The sequence below is a fragment of the Triplophysa rosa genome, linkage group LG14 (genome assembly GCF_024868665.1).
Source record: "Triplophysa rosa linkage group LG14, Trosa_1v2, whole genome shotgun sequence".
Taxonomy (NCBI): domain Eukaryota; kingdom Metazoa; phylum Chordata; class Actinopteri; order Cypriniformes; family Nemacheilidae; genus Triplophysa; species Triplophysa rosa.
The window spans coordinates 20,796,867-20,810,416 of record NC_079903.1 but is presented as its reverse complement, the minus strand read 5'-3'; the positions used below and the strand labels follow the sequence as shown (position 1 = coordinate 20,810,416).

The 13,550-nt window shown below is 38.8% G+C and overlaps 1 protein-coding gene across 3 annotated transcripts in view; it reads left to right on the top strand.

The window, feature by feature from the left end:
• Window positions 1-2,826: 2,826 nt before the first annotated feature.
• The window catches only part of LOC130564517 (sialoadhesin-like), a 55,145-nt gene continuing 44,421 nt past the window's right edge, over window positions 2,827-13,550 (top strand). The window contains exons 1-10 of one of the 3 annotated variants that reach the window (XM_057350610.1): window positions 2,827-2,954; window positions 3,429-3,812; window positions 3,894-4,181; window positions 4,438-4,731; window positions 4,807-4,854; window positions 4,932-5,067; window positions 5,198-5,227; window positions 8,511-8,585; window positions 8,868-8,886; window positions 9,012-9,098. In XM_057350610.1, the coding sequence (XP_057206593.1) occupies window positions 2,918-2,954; window positions 3,429-3,812; window positions 3,894-4,181; window positions 4,438-4,731; window positions 4,807-4,854; window positions 4,932-5,067; window positions 5,198-5,227; window positions 8,511-8,585; window positions 8,868-8,886; window positions 9,012-9,074 (1,374 nt within the window). In that variant the 5' untranslated portion in view covers window positions 2,827-2,917 and the 3' untranslated portion in view covers window positions 9,075-9,098. The remainder of the gene's footprint in view (window positions 2,955-3,428; window positions 3,813-3,893; window positions 4,182-4,437; window positions 4,732-4,806; window positions 4,855-4,931; window positions 5,068-5,197; window positions 5,228-8,510; window positions 8,586-8,867; window positions 8,887-9,011; window positions 9,099-13,550) is intronic. The other 2 variants (XM_057350613.1, XM_057350612.1) reach the window with 2 other exon arrangements.

Genomic DNA, 13,550 nt, shown 5'->3' with positions numbered 1-13,550 from the left:
GTGCATACAAAAATCTCACAGGATTAGTATAAATAATGGCAAAAGAAATGTTTGAAAATGTGATCTAATATTTCCTACTGACACACTGCAACAAAATATATGCATAAATGGCTCCATTGGCTCCAAACTATAGACTTTTGCACAGAGTAGGCCTATTGTATTCCGAATAATGTGTGTTATTTCTTATGTAAAAAAGTATTCTGCACCTTCTAAAGCACTCACTCAAGACTCTCACAACGCACTGCACGTGTGCTGTCAGGGTGATAGGCCAATGACAATAAAAGTGATTTGAGATATTCTAGAAAAACCGTAAATCTCCTAATTGCATTTACGTGTTGGACCAGCAGGTGTCCTCTGCGTGCAGTCTCTGCCTGCTTCGTAAAAAAAATGGTTAACAAATGGTTAAAGATCGAGCATCATGTCATGCAGTCTGACTTCTTTACACTGTTAAACGTGCTGGGTTCTCGAACTAAATACTACTGCAGATGACGTATGCAATACTACTGTATATGCACTCAAGCGTAATATGAGATTGGCAGAAACTGCCTGTGATACGCGATCTTTAATTTTTCCTTTGTTTCTCTTATCGCCTACTGTCAAAACAGATATCAGTGAAATAAAGTTTCATTTATTTGTTGAGTTTCGAAATGACTCCATGGCTGCGTTCAGCCCTGACAAAACGTTTTTTAAACGGAAACGGTGGTGCGGTTGAACACCCTGTTGTGATGAGGCAAGAGTTGACTGGCAGCTGAGAAGGCCGTTCTTTGTGTTCTTTTTGAAGGATTTTCGGAGCCTGATGAAATCGGTATAAATACGTGTTGAATACTGCAAAATACATCTCTTCTAATATCTTCAATTGTTGCCTATACCGAGCTGCAGCGGAAACGACTTTACTTAGATCCATTGTGCGAGCTGTCTCTTTAATACCGCGTGGTTGCTGCTGATTGGGCCGACATTCTTGACACGCCCACAAAACAAGAGAAAACGGATCTCAAACCCTGTTGCACACCGTTTCCAGGAAACGTGTCGTTCAACCCGGAAACCGTAGCACCGTTTTGAGCTTGAACATGCCCCAGTGCTTCACGGCTGCGCGTGGATCCGCCGACCAATGAAAACATTAGATAGGCGGGATAGTTGTACATTCTGAATTCCTATGGCTATATTCACGCTTGAGTTTAAACTGTCAGGGCTCTTTAACTTTGTACAGAGCTACTCATAAACGTAAAACACTGTAATTTGTGGTTGGGACAGTTGGTACATGCCCCCACCACGTTTTGGAAGAAATTAAGATGCTTGCGCGGAAGGACAGGTGTGTATTGTTTAGGGGCCATTAACATCTAAAATGTGTGGATGCGCAGCTTTCTCACCATCTCCCGTTGCTCACACTCGTAGTAACGTACGCTACATTAAATAAGACAGAGAGCCGCGACTTCAGAAACGCGGCCAGTGTAAACATGCGTGCATCATCTGCACTTGCAACATTTGCTTGTGCATCCAGTGTCCAAGCACAAAAACGCGTAAACCAATGAACAAGTGACATTTTAGTCAACTGTTTATAATTACAATGCACCGCAAGAGCCAATGTGACCTTCACCTGACAGTGAGCGCGTTTACATGCACAGTCTTATGCCGATTATGCTTATAATAAGCTGATATATGTAAGGTCATGTAAACGCGTAAAACGGTTTTCTTTTATCGGGGAACGGTCATAAACGGCTTAAGTAAAACCCACTCGGGAGAGGTAGTTTTTTGCCCAATACTCCGATTTCGTGCTGCATGTAAACGCCTTTACAGGTTTTCTCTCAGTTTTGTTTATATGTGCGCATGTCTGAAAGCGCAGTAGTAAAAGTCCCAAATGGAAGTAATAGTAAAATAACGTGTAAAAGTCCGCTCTCGAATCATGCAGTTGATGTAGAAACGTCAAAATGAAGAACTATTGTTGCATATATGCAGGTACTGCGGACATGACAAGAGATAAAATACAGCTTCTGACCGTTTCCCCCCTGGATTTTTAATCACTAAACAGACTATCGACGATGACGTCACTGCACGCGAGAAACCCGGCAAGTCTCAAAACTCCGTGTAAACGCGGTTTCTGCGTAGCCGGTTTATTACTATGCATGTAAACACGTGAAAACGGGTTTCTTTTTAAGATGATTTTTGATAGATATCCGTTTATTTTGTGCATGTAAACGCACTCGGCGAGAGCTGGAGTCGAAAAGCGATGTAGCCAATGGACGGACCGCCCACTATATATGATAAATATTCCCAACGAGTTATTATAGACACAATTAATTTAAGTATTGTTTTTGTCATCTCTTTCCCTTCTCCCATCTCTTTCTCTTTTCAAAACAAAGTTACGCCACTGGCCCGTATAGCCTATAATGCATTTTGACAAACATTGGTGTTATGAGTGAGAAACCACAAAAGACACAGGAAGTGTATATTTTTACTTGGCGCATAAGATGTGGACATCAGAGCAACATTGAATAAAAATAATATATTCTCTCTTTAGAGATATAGCATTAGTCAATTTTTTGTTTATTTGGTATCTCCTGTTCTCATCCAATCCTATTGTTTTATCCAGGGTGCGGAAAAGGTAAGGGTGAAATAATATTTTTTATTTTATGATATTAATTTTAATATAAATAATAATAAATTGTATCGTTGATCGTTGTTTCCCTCTTTTAATGTATTGTATGAAGGAAATATATTAATAAAACTTATTTAACTGTTCAACTTGGCCTTTTTCACTTCTACGTTTCTATTGGTCAAGGGGCTGTGCCCAGTGAAAAAGGGGAAGACTTATGAAAAACTGATGAACTGGTTTAAGTCAGGACATTATGTACTGTAGTTCTGCACATAACATTTGGTGTAAATCCCGTTTTCGCATCTGATCAAACATTGTGATCCAGGAATGAAAGTAAAGCTGTTACTTCATCTTATTTTCCAAGGTACAGTATCCCTTTTGATTTATACATGTTTTTGTTTTTTTTCTGAAAATGTTACATGCATGTACTCATACAATATGTAGGCTACTAATAGATCAAATGACAATAAATTGAGTATGAAAAGATGCATTTTTACAGGTTGGGCTACTAAGTAAACATTTCTTTTAAAATCGATTCTGCTTACTATCTCCATTACAATTTAAGGAATGAGGGTGTGTGCTTGCATGTATGTGTGTGTGCATGTTTGTAGCCGTGCAGCCGTATATATGTTTACTGCAGTCACAATCACTTGAAAACGTGAACAAATCCAATGAGAATGGGCAAACTTCTGAGACCTCACTGTACTATGCAAACAGGAAGAAACAAAGTTATGTTACATTTAACATTGGGTTTATGCAATTGGCATGACCTATAAAACCTAACTATTAAAATGTCAGGTTTAACTACAAAATGATTCTCTTAACATTTTTCTCACAGGATTTCTCCTATGTGAGACTTTGGCATGGCAAGTGACGATGCCAAAGGAAATTCATGGTCTCAAAGGTTCCTGTCTGGTCATACCATGTTCCTTCTCCTACGCATCGGATCCACCCACTAACCCCAACAGAGTTGTGTGGTATCAGTGGGTCTCTAAAGGCTACCCTTTAGTTTATGATCCCAAGAATCCATCTGATGTAATAGACAAATTCAGAGGAAAAACTTATTTATTTGGCAACCCGTCAAATGGGGATTGCAGTCTTCTCATTAAACACCTGGATCAGTCCCACCATGAAGAGAAAGTATATACATGGATTGATCCTGAAAATATTGGATGGCGTACCTACGAGTTTTATGAGGTCACATCCACAGTTTTTGTGGACGGTGTGTAAATACTTATGTATGTAACATTTTATTTTATTTTTACAACTGGTTGTCTGATTGTAACATTTCTGCTTGTTGTAGCAAGCCCACAGAAGCCCACCATCAATATTTATGATGGCGTGAAGACCGGTGACAACATTAAAGTGACATGTTTTACCACCCACGCCTGTCCATACAGCAAACCAAAGATCATTCTGACGGGTATAGAAGGATCTGATCAAACAGGTCATGTGATTATTGGAAATGGTCAACGTAAAATCACTCTGACACGCACGGGTGTCGTGAAAGCTGAGCACTCGAATATCGAGTGTATCGTGACACATTATGGAGGCATAACAGCAAGAGCTACAAAATCACAAAGTGCAAAATGTAAGTAAAAACATTATCAATTGCATCTATGTTTGCTTTTGTTTTATTTGGGTGTTACAGTTTCAGAATGAACTTGACAACACAGAACATTTAATTTTTTGTCAAACTTAAGATAAGTAACATTTTAATTTATATTCAGCTCTTTCATGCATGAATTATGACAACCTTAGTCTGGAGGTTTTTCCTATTTATTGCTCTTAGGGCATGAGAAACAAGAAACTCTGTTTTTACTGATATTTATCCATTTTTATTTCAGGTATCTATACTAAAATAGCCATTGAGCCTAACCGTGCAGATGTCGTAGAGGGTGTTGCAAAGGACTTCACGTGTACCATCAATCATTCCTGTCTGAATGATCCTCCAAGCATCTCATGGAACTATAAGAACATGCAGGTCTCAAACGGGAATAAAAAACTTTCAGAGTTCAATTCAGCCACCTCTTCCACCATAACCTTTGTTAGTACAAAAGAAGACCATGGAAAGATATTGAAATGCACTGCAAACATTTCGGGGAAAAACATTGATTCATCTGTTAATTTACGTGTACAACGTGAGTGATTTGAAAACACATGCTTGATTTGTGTGGCATCGTGTGTCATCATTTATGTAGTTTTCTCTTTCATAGATTCTTCTACAGAGCCTCCAAAACCAGCGATTCCTGTCCAGAATCCAAGTATATGTTTTGCATTTGTCTTGTAGCTATTCACATACATTATAATGACCAATATTTGACATCCTACATCCTTTCAGCCCTTTCCCAGGGTGAGGCCGAAGTGATGACCTTTGACTGGAAGACCACTGGGATTTACATCATAGTCCCCTCATCAATTATCTTGCTTCTTATCTGCACACTTGCTGGAGTCATCACATACAAGAGATGTCACAGGTATGTGTGTTACATCAGGTTTATTCTTCTTCACAGATAGGGAAATGTGAAAAATAAACATATGGGAAATTATGTTTTTGCTATCAGCATTTGTAGATTGTCAATAAAACATTGTCAATATTATTTGTAGGCCATCACCTGATGATATGCATGAACAGAGGTATGCATAACCTATGTTTTTATCATGCACTTTAACTTTCAAACTAGACCGCTTCAGACAGATACATTAGCTTTTTACACATTTAATAAGTGTACAGTATATTTATTATTTTGATACTAGTGAATGTGAATTTCTAAATGGTGATAGATCTGGTGTTTTTAATGTATTAAGAATGCTATTCAAGATGTGTGTCTTAATTCAAATTCATGTCCACAACATCACACATTTTTTGTAAGCAAGCAGCACTTGTCACTTAAGGAGCTCTATCTGACAGCATCAAAAGTTAGCAGGTATGGAACTGCTGACATCAATAGCAACTACAAGTTCCCCCCTGTTCCTTTCTTATCTATTGATGTCAGAGTAAATGACAGCTTATACTATATACTACTCACAGTACCATACTCTATGTGTCTATAAAATCCTTTTAATAATATCAACTTTTATATCAGTTTTATTGCGATCAGTTTTTTTATCCTTTCCCCCAATTTTCACTCCCTCCTTGCTAACATTTGAAATAAAATGAGTAAAATGATGAACATCTAGCACCTTGATACGCTCCAGGAATGTACGTATGATAGTATAAACATATTTAGTGTGCTTATGGCTGAACAATATCTTATTTGTGACACAGAAAGCATCATTTACATTTATATTTAGTCATTTCGCGGACGCTTTTAACCAAAGCGACTTACAAAGAGTTCAGGGAGCAATAAGCGATATGTCATACAGGAGCAATAATACAATAGGTGCTAATACAAAGTTACTAGTTTCAACAAAAGCCAGACCACTACCTGTTGAGAGAAAGAAAGAGGGTTACGTTTTTTTTTTTTTTCATTTGTCTGTCAAGTATTCACAGAAGAGATGGGTTTTAAGTAGTTTTTTGAATGTTGTGAGAGATGTGGTTGACCGGACCGAGTTAGGAAGAATGTTCCACCAGGAAGGAGTTGTGAAGGAGAATGAGCGGGAGCGCGATTTACTGCCCTTATGAGAAGGCAATACAAGACGCCGCTGGTTTGCTGAACGCAGGGTTCTTGATGGGGTGTAGGAGGGGTGAAAGTATGCCGGTGCAGATCCAGTGATAGTCCTGTAGGCAAGCATTAGTGACTTGAATCTGATACGGGCTTCAACCGGTAGCCAGTGGAGATAGATGAAAAGGGGTGTCACATGAGCCCTTTTGGGCTGTTGGAAGACAAAGCGTGCTGCTGCGTTCTGAACCAGCTGGAGTGGTTTGATAGCCTTTGCAGGAAGACCTGCAAGGAGAGCATCGCAGTAGTCCAGCCTTGAGATTACCAGGGCCTGGACAAGGAGTTGTGCCGCATGCTCGGTGAGATAGGGTCTAACCTTTCTAATGTTGAATGAGGCATATCGGCATGACCGCGTTGTCATTGCAATGTGATCATTGAAGGACAGCTGTTCATCAAATATGACTCCAAGGTTCCTGGCTGTTTTGGAAGGAGTGATTGTGGTATTGCCAAGTTGGATGGTGAGATCGTGTTGCACCGTGGGGTGCACGAGTAGTTCTGTCTTGGCAGGGTTCAGCTGGAGGTGATGCTCTTTCATCCAAGCTGAGATGTCTTCTAGGCAGGCTGTAATGCGAGCTGCTACAGTGGTATCGTCTGGGTGAAACGAGATGTAGATCTGGGTGTCGTCAGCATAACAGTGATACGAGAAGCCGTGTGCCCGTATGATGGGTCCCAAGGATGTCGTGTAGATGGAAAAAAGCAGCGGTCCAAGCACCGATCCCTGAGGGACCCCAGTGATCATGTGGTGAGCAGTGGACCGTGAGTCTCAGTGGAGTGGTTTGTTTTGAAGCCAGACTACTCGTCATCCAGTAGTTTGTTCAAGGATAGGTAGGAAGACACCTGGTTGAAAACTGCCCTTTCAAGTGTTTTTGCAATAAATGGGAAGAGAGAGACAGGTCTGTAACTGTCGGTAGTAGAGGGGTCCAATGTGGGTTTCTTAAGTAGGGGCGTGACCTGGGCCTGTTTGAATGTGGATGGAAAAGTGCCGGTGAGTAGGGAGGTGTTGATGATGTGTGTGAGTGCAGGTGTGAGTGTGCTGGATGTGGCCTGAAGGAGATGGGAGGGGATTGGGTCAAGGTGGGGTGGCTGGAGAGAAGTCTGGTGACTTCAGTGTCAGTCAGTGGGGCGAAAGAGGAGAGTTCAATGTTTGAAGTGAGGGTAGTGTGTACCGATGTCTGAGGTACTGAGAATAGTTTGCTGATGGATGATGTTTTCTCAGTGAAAAATACAGCAAAGTCCTCCGCAGTCAAAGATGAAGTGGGCGGGGGAGGAGGTGGGCAAAGAAGAGAGTTAATTGTCTTGAAAAGCTGCCGGGTGTTAGGTGCATTGCTCACCTTGGTGGTATAGAAAGACGTTTTAGCTGTGGTAACGCTAGCAGAGAAAGAGGAGAGTAGTGACTGGTAGTTGTTGCAAACGAACGACGTCTTGTGGTGCCATCCCAAAAAGGTAAAAAATCTCTCTCACGTACCTCTCACGTCTCACAGGATCGGTTCCACATTTATGGAATGACCTGCCCGCTGCTAGAAGATCAGCAAATTCTGTAGCCATCTTTAAGAACCGTCTGAAAACACATCTCTTCCGTCAACACCTGACTGATCAGCTCTGACTTCTATCTCTTTTCTACTCTTTAAAACAAAACAAAAAACACCTTAGCTCTGTACACTGTGATAGGCTATGTGAGACCAATTTTCTTTTATTGCACTTATGCTTTTTGTTGTGTCCTTATGTTGTTCCAATTGCTTCCATTGTTTCCCTCATCTGTAAGTCGCTTTGGATAAAAGCATCTGCTAAATGACTAAATGTAAATGTAGTCCCTTAGGTCAGCAGGATTCTTGGTCTTGCGCCATTTCCTTTCACTTCTGCTATGATTGTAGCTATGTGTGAATTATAACTTATGTTGCTATGTGTGCATCATGATGGCTACATTTAGAATAGGAGAACATGGCTTGCATCCTTATCACCTAAAACAACAGTAATGGACCAGATTTTTTGTCTGGCTAGACTAAAGCAAATACTGTAGCTGATCTAAAAATGACATAAACAGCACTACATTTGCGCTACGCAGTTATTTTTGTTTTAATTGTTAATCTTTTGAAACTACATGGTTCATTGTATTCCTCTGTTGTCTGATCTAATCTATAGTAAATGCATCAGTATACATATAAATAAAAAGTTAATAACAGTCTGTTCATTAAAACTCACAACATTGTACTTCCCTTTTGGAATTTAAGCGTTTCTCTGATAAAATCATCTGTTCACAGGTCAAAAGATGTGTGTTCAGATTCAGAATCAGCAAACAAGACTTTCTCTAAACCTCATATGTCATCACCAAAGAGGTATTGTGCATTCAAAATGTCATTTGTTTTTATAAAATATGTATTGTTCAGTATTATAGTATATAAAAGTATATGTCAAAGTGGCATTAAGAGTTTAATGAACGTGCTAAAACAATGCTTGTTTACTGTAATAAGTTTTTGTGCCATCTGTCAGAAATTGAATAAGATTGTATGATAATTAGATAGGCTAATAAATACTGATTTAACTGTACCTTAAGATAAATCTTTCAAATAGTTTATTAACTTCCTTTTTATTTATCTCCTGTGCATTTCACAACTCAGTCAGCGAAAATCCTGCTCTGTAAGTATATATCTGATCACTACCATTACTTTACACTGTGGGTTCAAACTCAAACTTCAAATGGTGTCTGATATACGTTGATTTGACCTCTGTGTCTCTGTTTTCTCTTGAAACATTCCTTACAGATTGAAGACTATGAAAATTATTACACCAATATTGAAGACCTCAACACGTATGGCAACATCTGATGAAAACGCATCATATTTCTAAATGTGCTCAATACAGGACAAGTTAAAAAACAAAAAAATATATATTTTAGTATATAATACAAAATAAAAGAATAATATAAAAACTTTCCCATGGATGGTAAATATTAGCATCAATATTTTATGTCACACACATTATGCTTAGTGTCATTTTGTGTTTGTATCGCATTTTTAGGCTGGATCCGTCTGGTTTTTAAATATGAATCAATCATTATTAATAAAACAATTGTTTTTTGAACAAAAGGGAATTGAGCATCCAATTTTAATGAAACCCTTGCTCTTTGAGCAACAAACGGCACGCCAAATGTATATCATAATGTATATATAGGCACAGAAATGATTCAGACTTGTCAAGATTAGAGTGATGCTGGAGCAAGAACGTGAATTAGGCATTTTGAGAAAAAAGTTTTTAATTTTCTTATCCTGAAGGTTAAATGCAAATAAAAGCCAACAGAGTCTGCAGACGATGCACTCTCAGTCTCGCATGCCCACTAATCGCCTACTTCCACACTATATAGTAGGTGAAAATGAGTATGAGTCATGAATAGTGTATGTCCGAAACAACAGTAGGCGAGAAATACCCGGATGGTCTACTATTTCCGCCGAGATTTGTGAGTGTGGATCGGATGGACACTTATCCATCCCATGATGCCACTGGAGCTGATCAACGGTCAAATTTCAAAAGTAAATCAAATAAATATAGCGGAAAACTTTAAGGCGGACGTCCACTTTTTATGTAAGGTAAGAATAGGAGGTTCAGTGGGATTTATGTGGGTGCCAGCACATATAGGGATTCGGGGATATGAAGAGGCTGATGAGATGGCAAAAGCAACACATACGACGAAGTTGATTTGAAAGTAATGTATGGAAGAGTTGAGTGTAAGAGTATTATACAGCAAATCAGAATCCGCATGTTTTCTGATCTGTTGGAGGCTGAAAACTCAGCTATGGATGGGTTGCACCAAAGTAATATATATGGGTGTCATTGTGTCAAAATGATTGACAGGTATGATTGATGGTGACCTTGACCGTTGCGGGGGGGGGGTTGAATTACTTCCGGACCACCCATGTCGCGAGGGCCCGCCCACTTTGCGTTGACCTTTGACCGTATCCGCCCCCTTAGTGTGGTACCGCCCCTTTGTGTTGAACTTTTGCCCCTTGCCAGTATCTGTCCATGTCGTGAGGGATTGCCCACATCTGGAGTTGAACTTTTGCCCGTATGTTTACCGAACATTTTTCTCTCTTTTCCGGAGATCATGTTTGGACATGTTTTTGGACATGTTTTTATGAGGTTGACACGTATCTTATGCGTGAATAAATAAATACGGGTTTTAAAGGAAATGATGATTAAATAAAGGCATGAATAAGTAAATAAAGCAGCGAATAAACAACTGATTAAATAAATAAAGAATGAATAAAGCAGCGAATAAGTAAATAAAGAAAGAATTGGTTATATAAGTGATTAAATAAATAATGAATAAGTAAATAAACAAAGCAAGGAATGAATAAGTAACGCATTCAATATATATATATATATATATATATATAGGATGTGATAAAACTTACGTTGGTGGAAAGACAGCATTAACATTATACAGAGAAACCTCTGTTTCAGACAGCTCTGTCCCCACCTGACAGCTGTAAATCACATGAAGCAATGCGTGACAAATCGAGCTGTAGGGCTCCTGCGTGTTACTAGAGTGTCCATTGCAATCTATATAGGGTTAATGACAAACTATAATCTCGCTATATCTCTAACTAATCAGAAAACAGCTTTCCACTAACATTCTAAACATATCCGCTTTATTCATCATTATCTGTTTTGTTTAAAACTTAAACCATTCTCACACGTGTCTAATTGTACAGGGGCCTCCATGAAAATGGCTTGACCAAATAAATGTTTAGCGAGATTATAGTTTGTCATTAACCCTATATAGATTGCAATGGACACTCTAGTAACACGCAGGAGCCCCACAGCTCGATTTGTCACGCATTGCTTCATGTGATTTACAGCTGTCAGGTGGGGACAGAGCTGTCTGAAACAAACCCCTGTGCTGAAGGCCTTAAATCATGCTACCAACACCTACAACAAACAATACTAACCATTGTCTCTCTCTCTCACACTTACACACACACACAAGCCTGCACTAAGAAATGCTTAACTAAATGAATATTTTTGTATTTGTACGAATTTATGTGTCACATTTTTCAGATCAGACCCCCGTCCCCACCCAAACCCCTGCCGCCACCGCCGCCAAAATCTCACCCTGAACTCAGTTCAAAACTTGAGAGCCCTGAAACTCTGTTTACTTTAATACTTGTTGGTGCAACCCATCCAAAATCTTAAAAATCGATTCTTAATAACGACTTTAAAAAAACAAAGGTTGTTATAAGTTTTTACTTCACACTGGTCTCTATTGGAGGATTTGATCTGTAAGGTGGAGTTCTTCAGATGAACTGAGGAGGGCAGCAATACGCCTTTGAAGCGTCTAAACTACAAAAAAATTGATTCAATGTGCAGGGATCCTGCAGAAATCATGTAGGACTGTTTGAAAATCCTACAGGACAGGGTACATTCCTGCAGAAGTCCTGTAGGTTTGTTCCCTCCCTCCTATTTTAAAATATAGTCCTTTTTGCTATTATAGACTAAATGTGGGCATTCGTTGAATGGACAGAAATGGACGCCTCTTTGGACACCGTAAAGAGAAAAGACACTCTTCAATCTGTAGTTCACAAGGGGGATGTTGTTGATGTCAAGAAGATGAAAAGCTCTCCTGCTCTTATTCTCAAGATGAATGGTGAGATTGGTGAATGCATGCATTTATTTTATATTTGACAGAGAGCAATAAAAAGGAAATTCATATTTAGTCCTTAAAACAGCCCACCATCAAGTCCAGAAGATATTTAAAAAAGTAAAATATGACTTCCTGATAAATCATTTTAACATTGTTTAAGAGACAACACGTGTTTTTGCTGTTCAGTGACTTTAATTTTATTTCTCAACTTAGGTTGAAAAAACATAAAATGACACACTGTTGTTTAAAAATATATTGAAAATGACACAATACGTATAAATGACCTGAGAAAAGAAATCAAAGCCTTGAGAGCAGAGAATCAGCAACTAAAGGCCCTGAACATAATGGTAGGTTATTTATATACGTAGATTTTTTTGCTATGAATGAGTTCATTTAAACGTTGTTTTCTTTATTTAGAGATTGTTAACAGAATTGTGGAGTTGCTGGATTAAAAGCAGTGTAAACAAGCATGCTGTGCCAACCTCCCTAACAAGTTCAGCTTGCAACGCTACCCTTTAACCAGACAACTCTTCACATAGTTCTTCTGAACTGGACCATTTTATTTTCACACAATTTAAATGAGTATTAATTTTTTGTGTGATTTAAGTAAGGGATAATTCACAGCTAGCCGTGCGTTAAAGGGTTTTAATGCACGACGTGGAGGCCAAGAACCACCCGATGCGAAGCGGCGTTAAATCTTTTACAGTGAAATTTTAGATCAAACAGGTGAAAATGACAGTGATTTTGACAAGTTAAATTTCAAATGTAAACAAACTTACTGGAGCTTCCTGTGCGTTAAAGGGTTTTAATGCACACCTTCCAGCCAATCAGAATCGAGGATTCAAAAAGACCATGGTATAAGAAGTTTTTTGTAAAACACAAATAAAAAATATTGCCAATTTATCATTTAAGGTGTATTGCACAGTTTGAAATCCACAGAAAAAGAAACATTGCGAAGGATACATTGGTAGAGGGGGCACATCATGGTCAGCCATCATCAAGGATTTAGCATGACAAAGAATCACAAGCCAAGCCTCCTTTGGACCCACAAAAGTGGAACTTATTATATGTATAAACATGTTGAAAGTCTTTAAAGGAATAGTTCACCCAAAAATGAACAATTTTGTAATCATTTTCTCACCCTCCAGTTGTTACAAATGAAGAAATGTGTAACTAAGCCGTTTTGGGTCATTGAATTCCATATAGTTTCGTAGTAACACGTAGTGTTACACATTTTATTGGTGAAAACTCCAGAGTTATGTATTTTGTAAAACTGCTATTTATCACATACTTAGAAACACCACATTAATTAACATTATATGTTTGCACTTGCTAAGTGTGTCTCATCAGGCTAGAAATACTACATGCTCACTTGTGATCTTCACGCTCACTAAAAAACAGGAAATACCTCATGAAAGTAGTCAAGTGATCAATTGCAAAGACCGCAAGTGGGGGTATTTGGACGCAGCCTATTGGACAGACTTGCGCTCTTACTTCCTGTCGCGTGCACGACTGCAAGTGGGGGTGTTTGGATGAAGCCTTTGAATATCAATGCGACCAATAGGAATCTCACAGAGGCGGGATTATTAATCTGAATACCAATCTGTTTGTACGCTTGAGTTCACACTGACAGGGTTTACTTTTCACACATACTGTATATTTA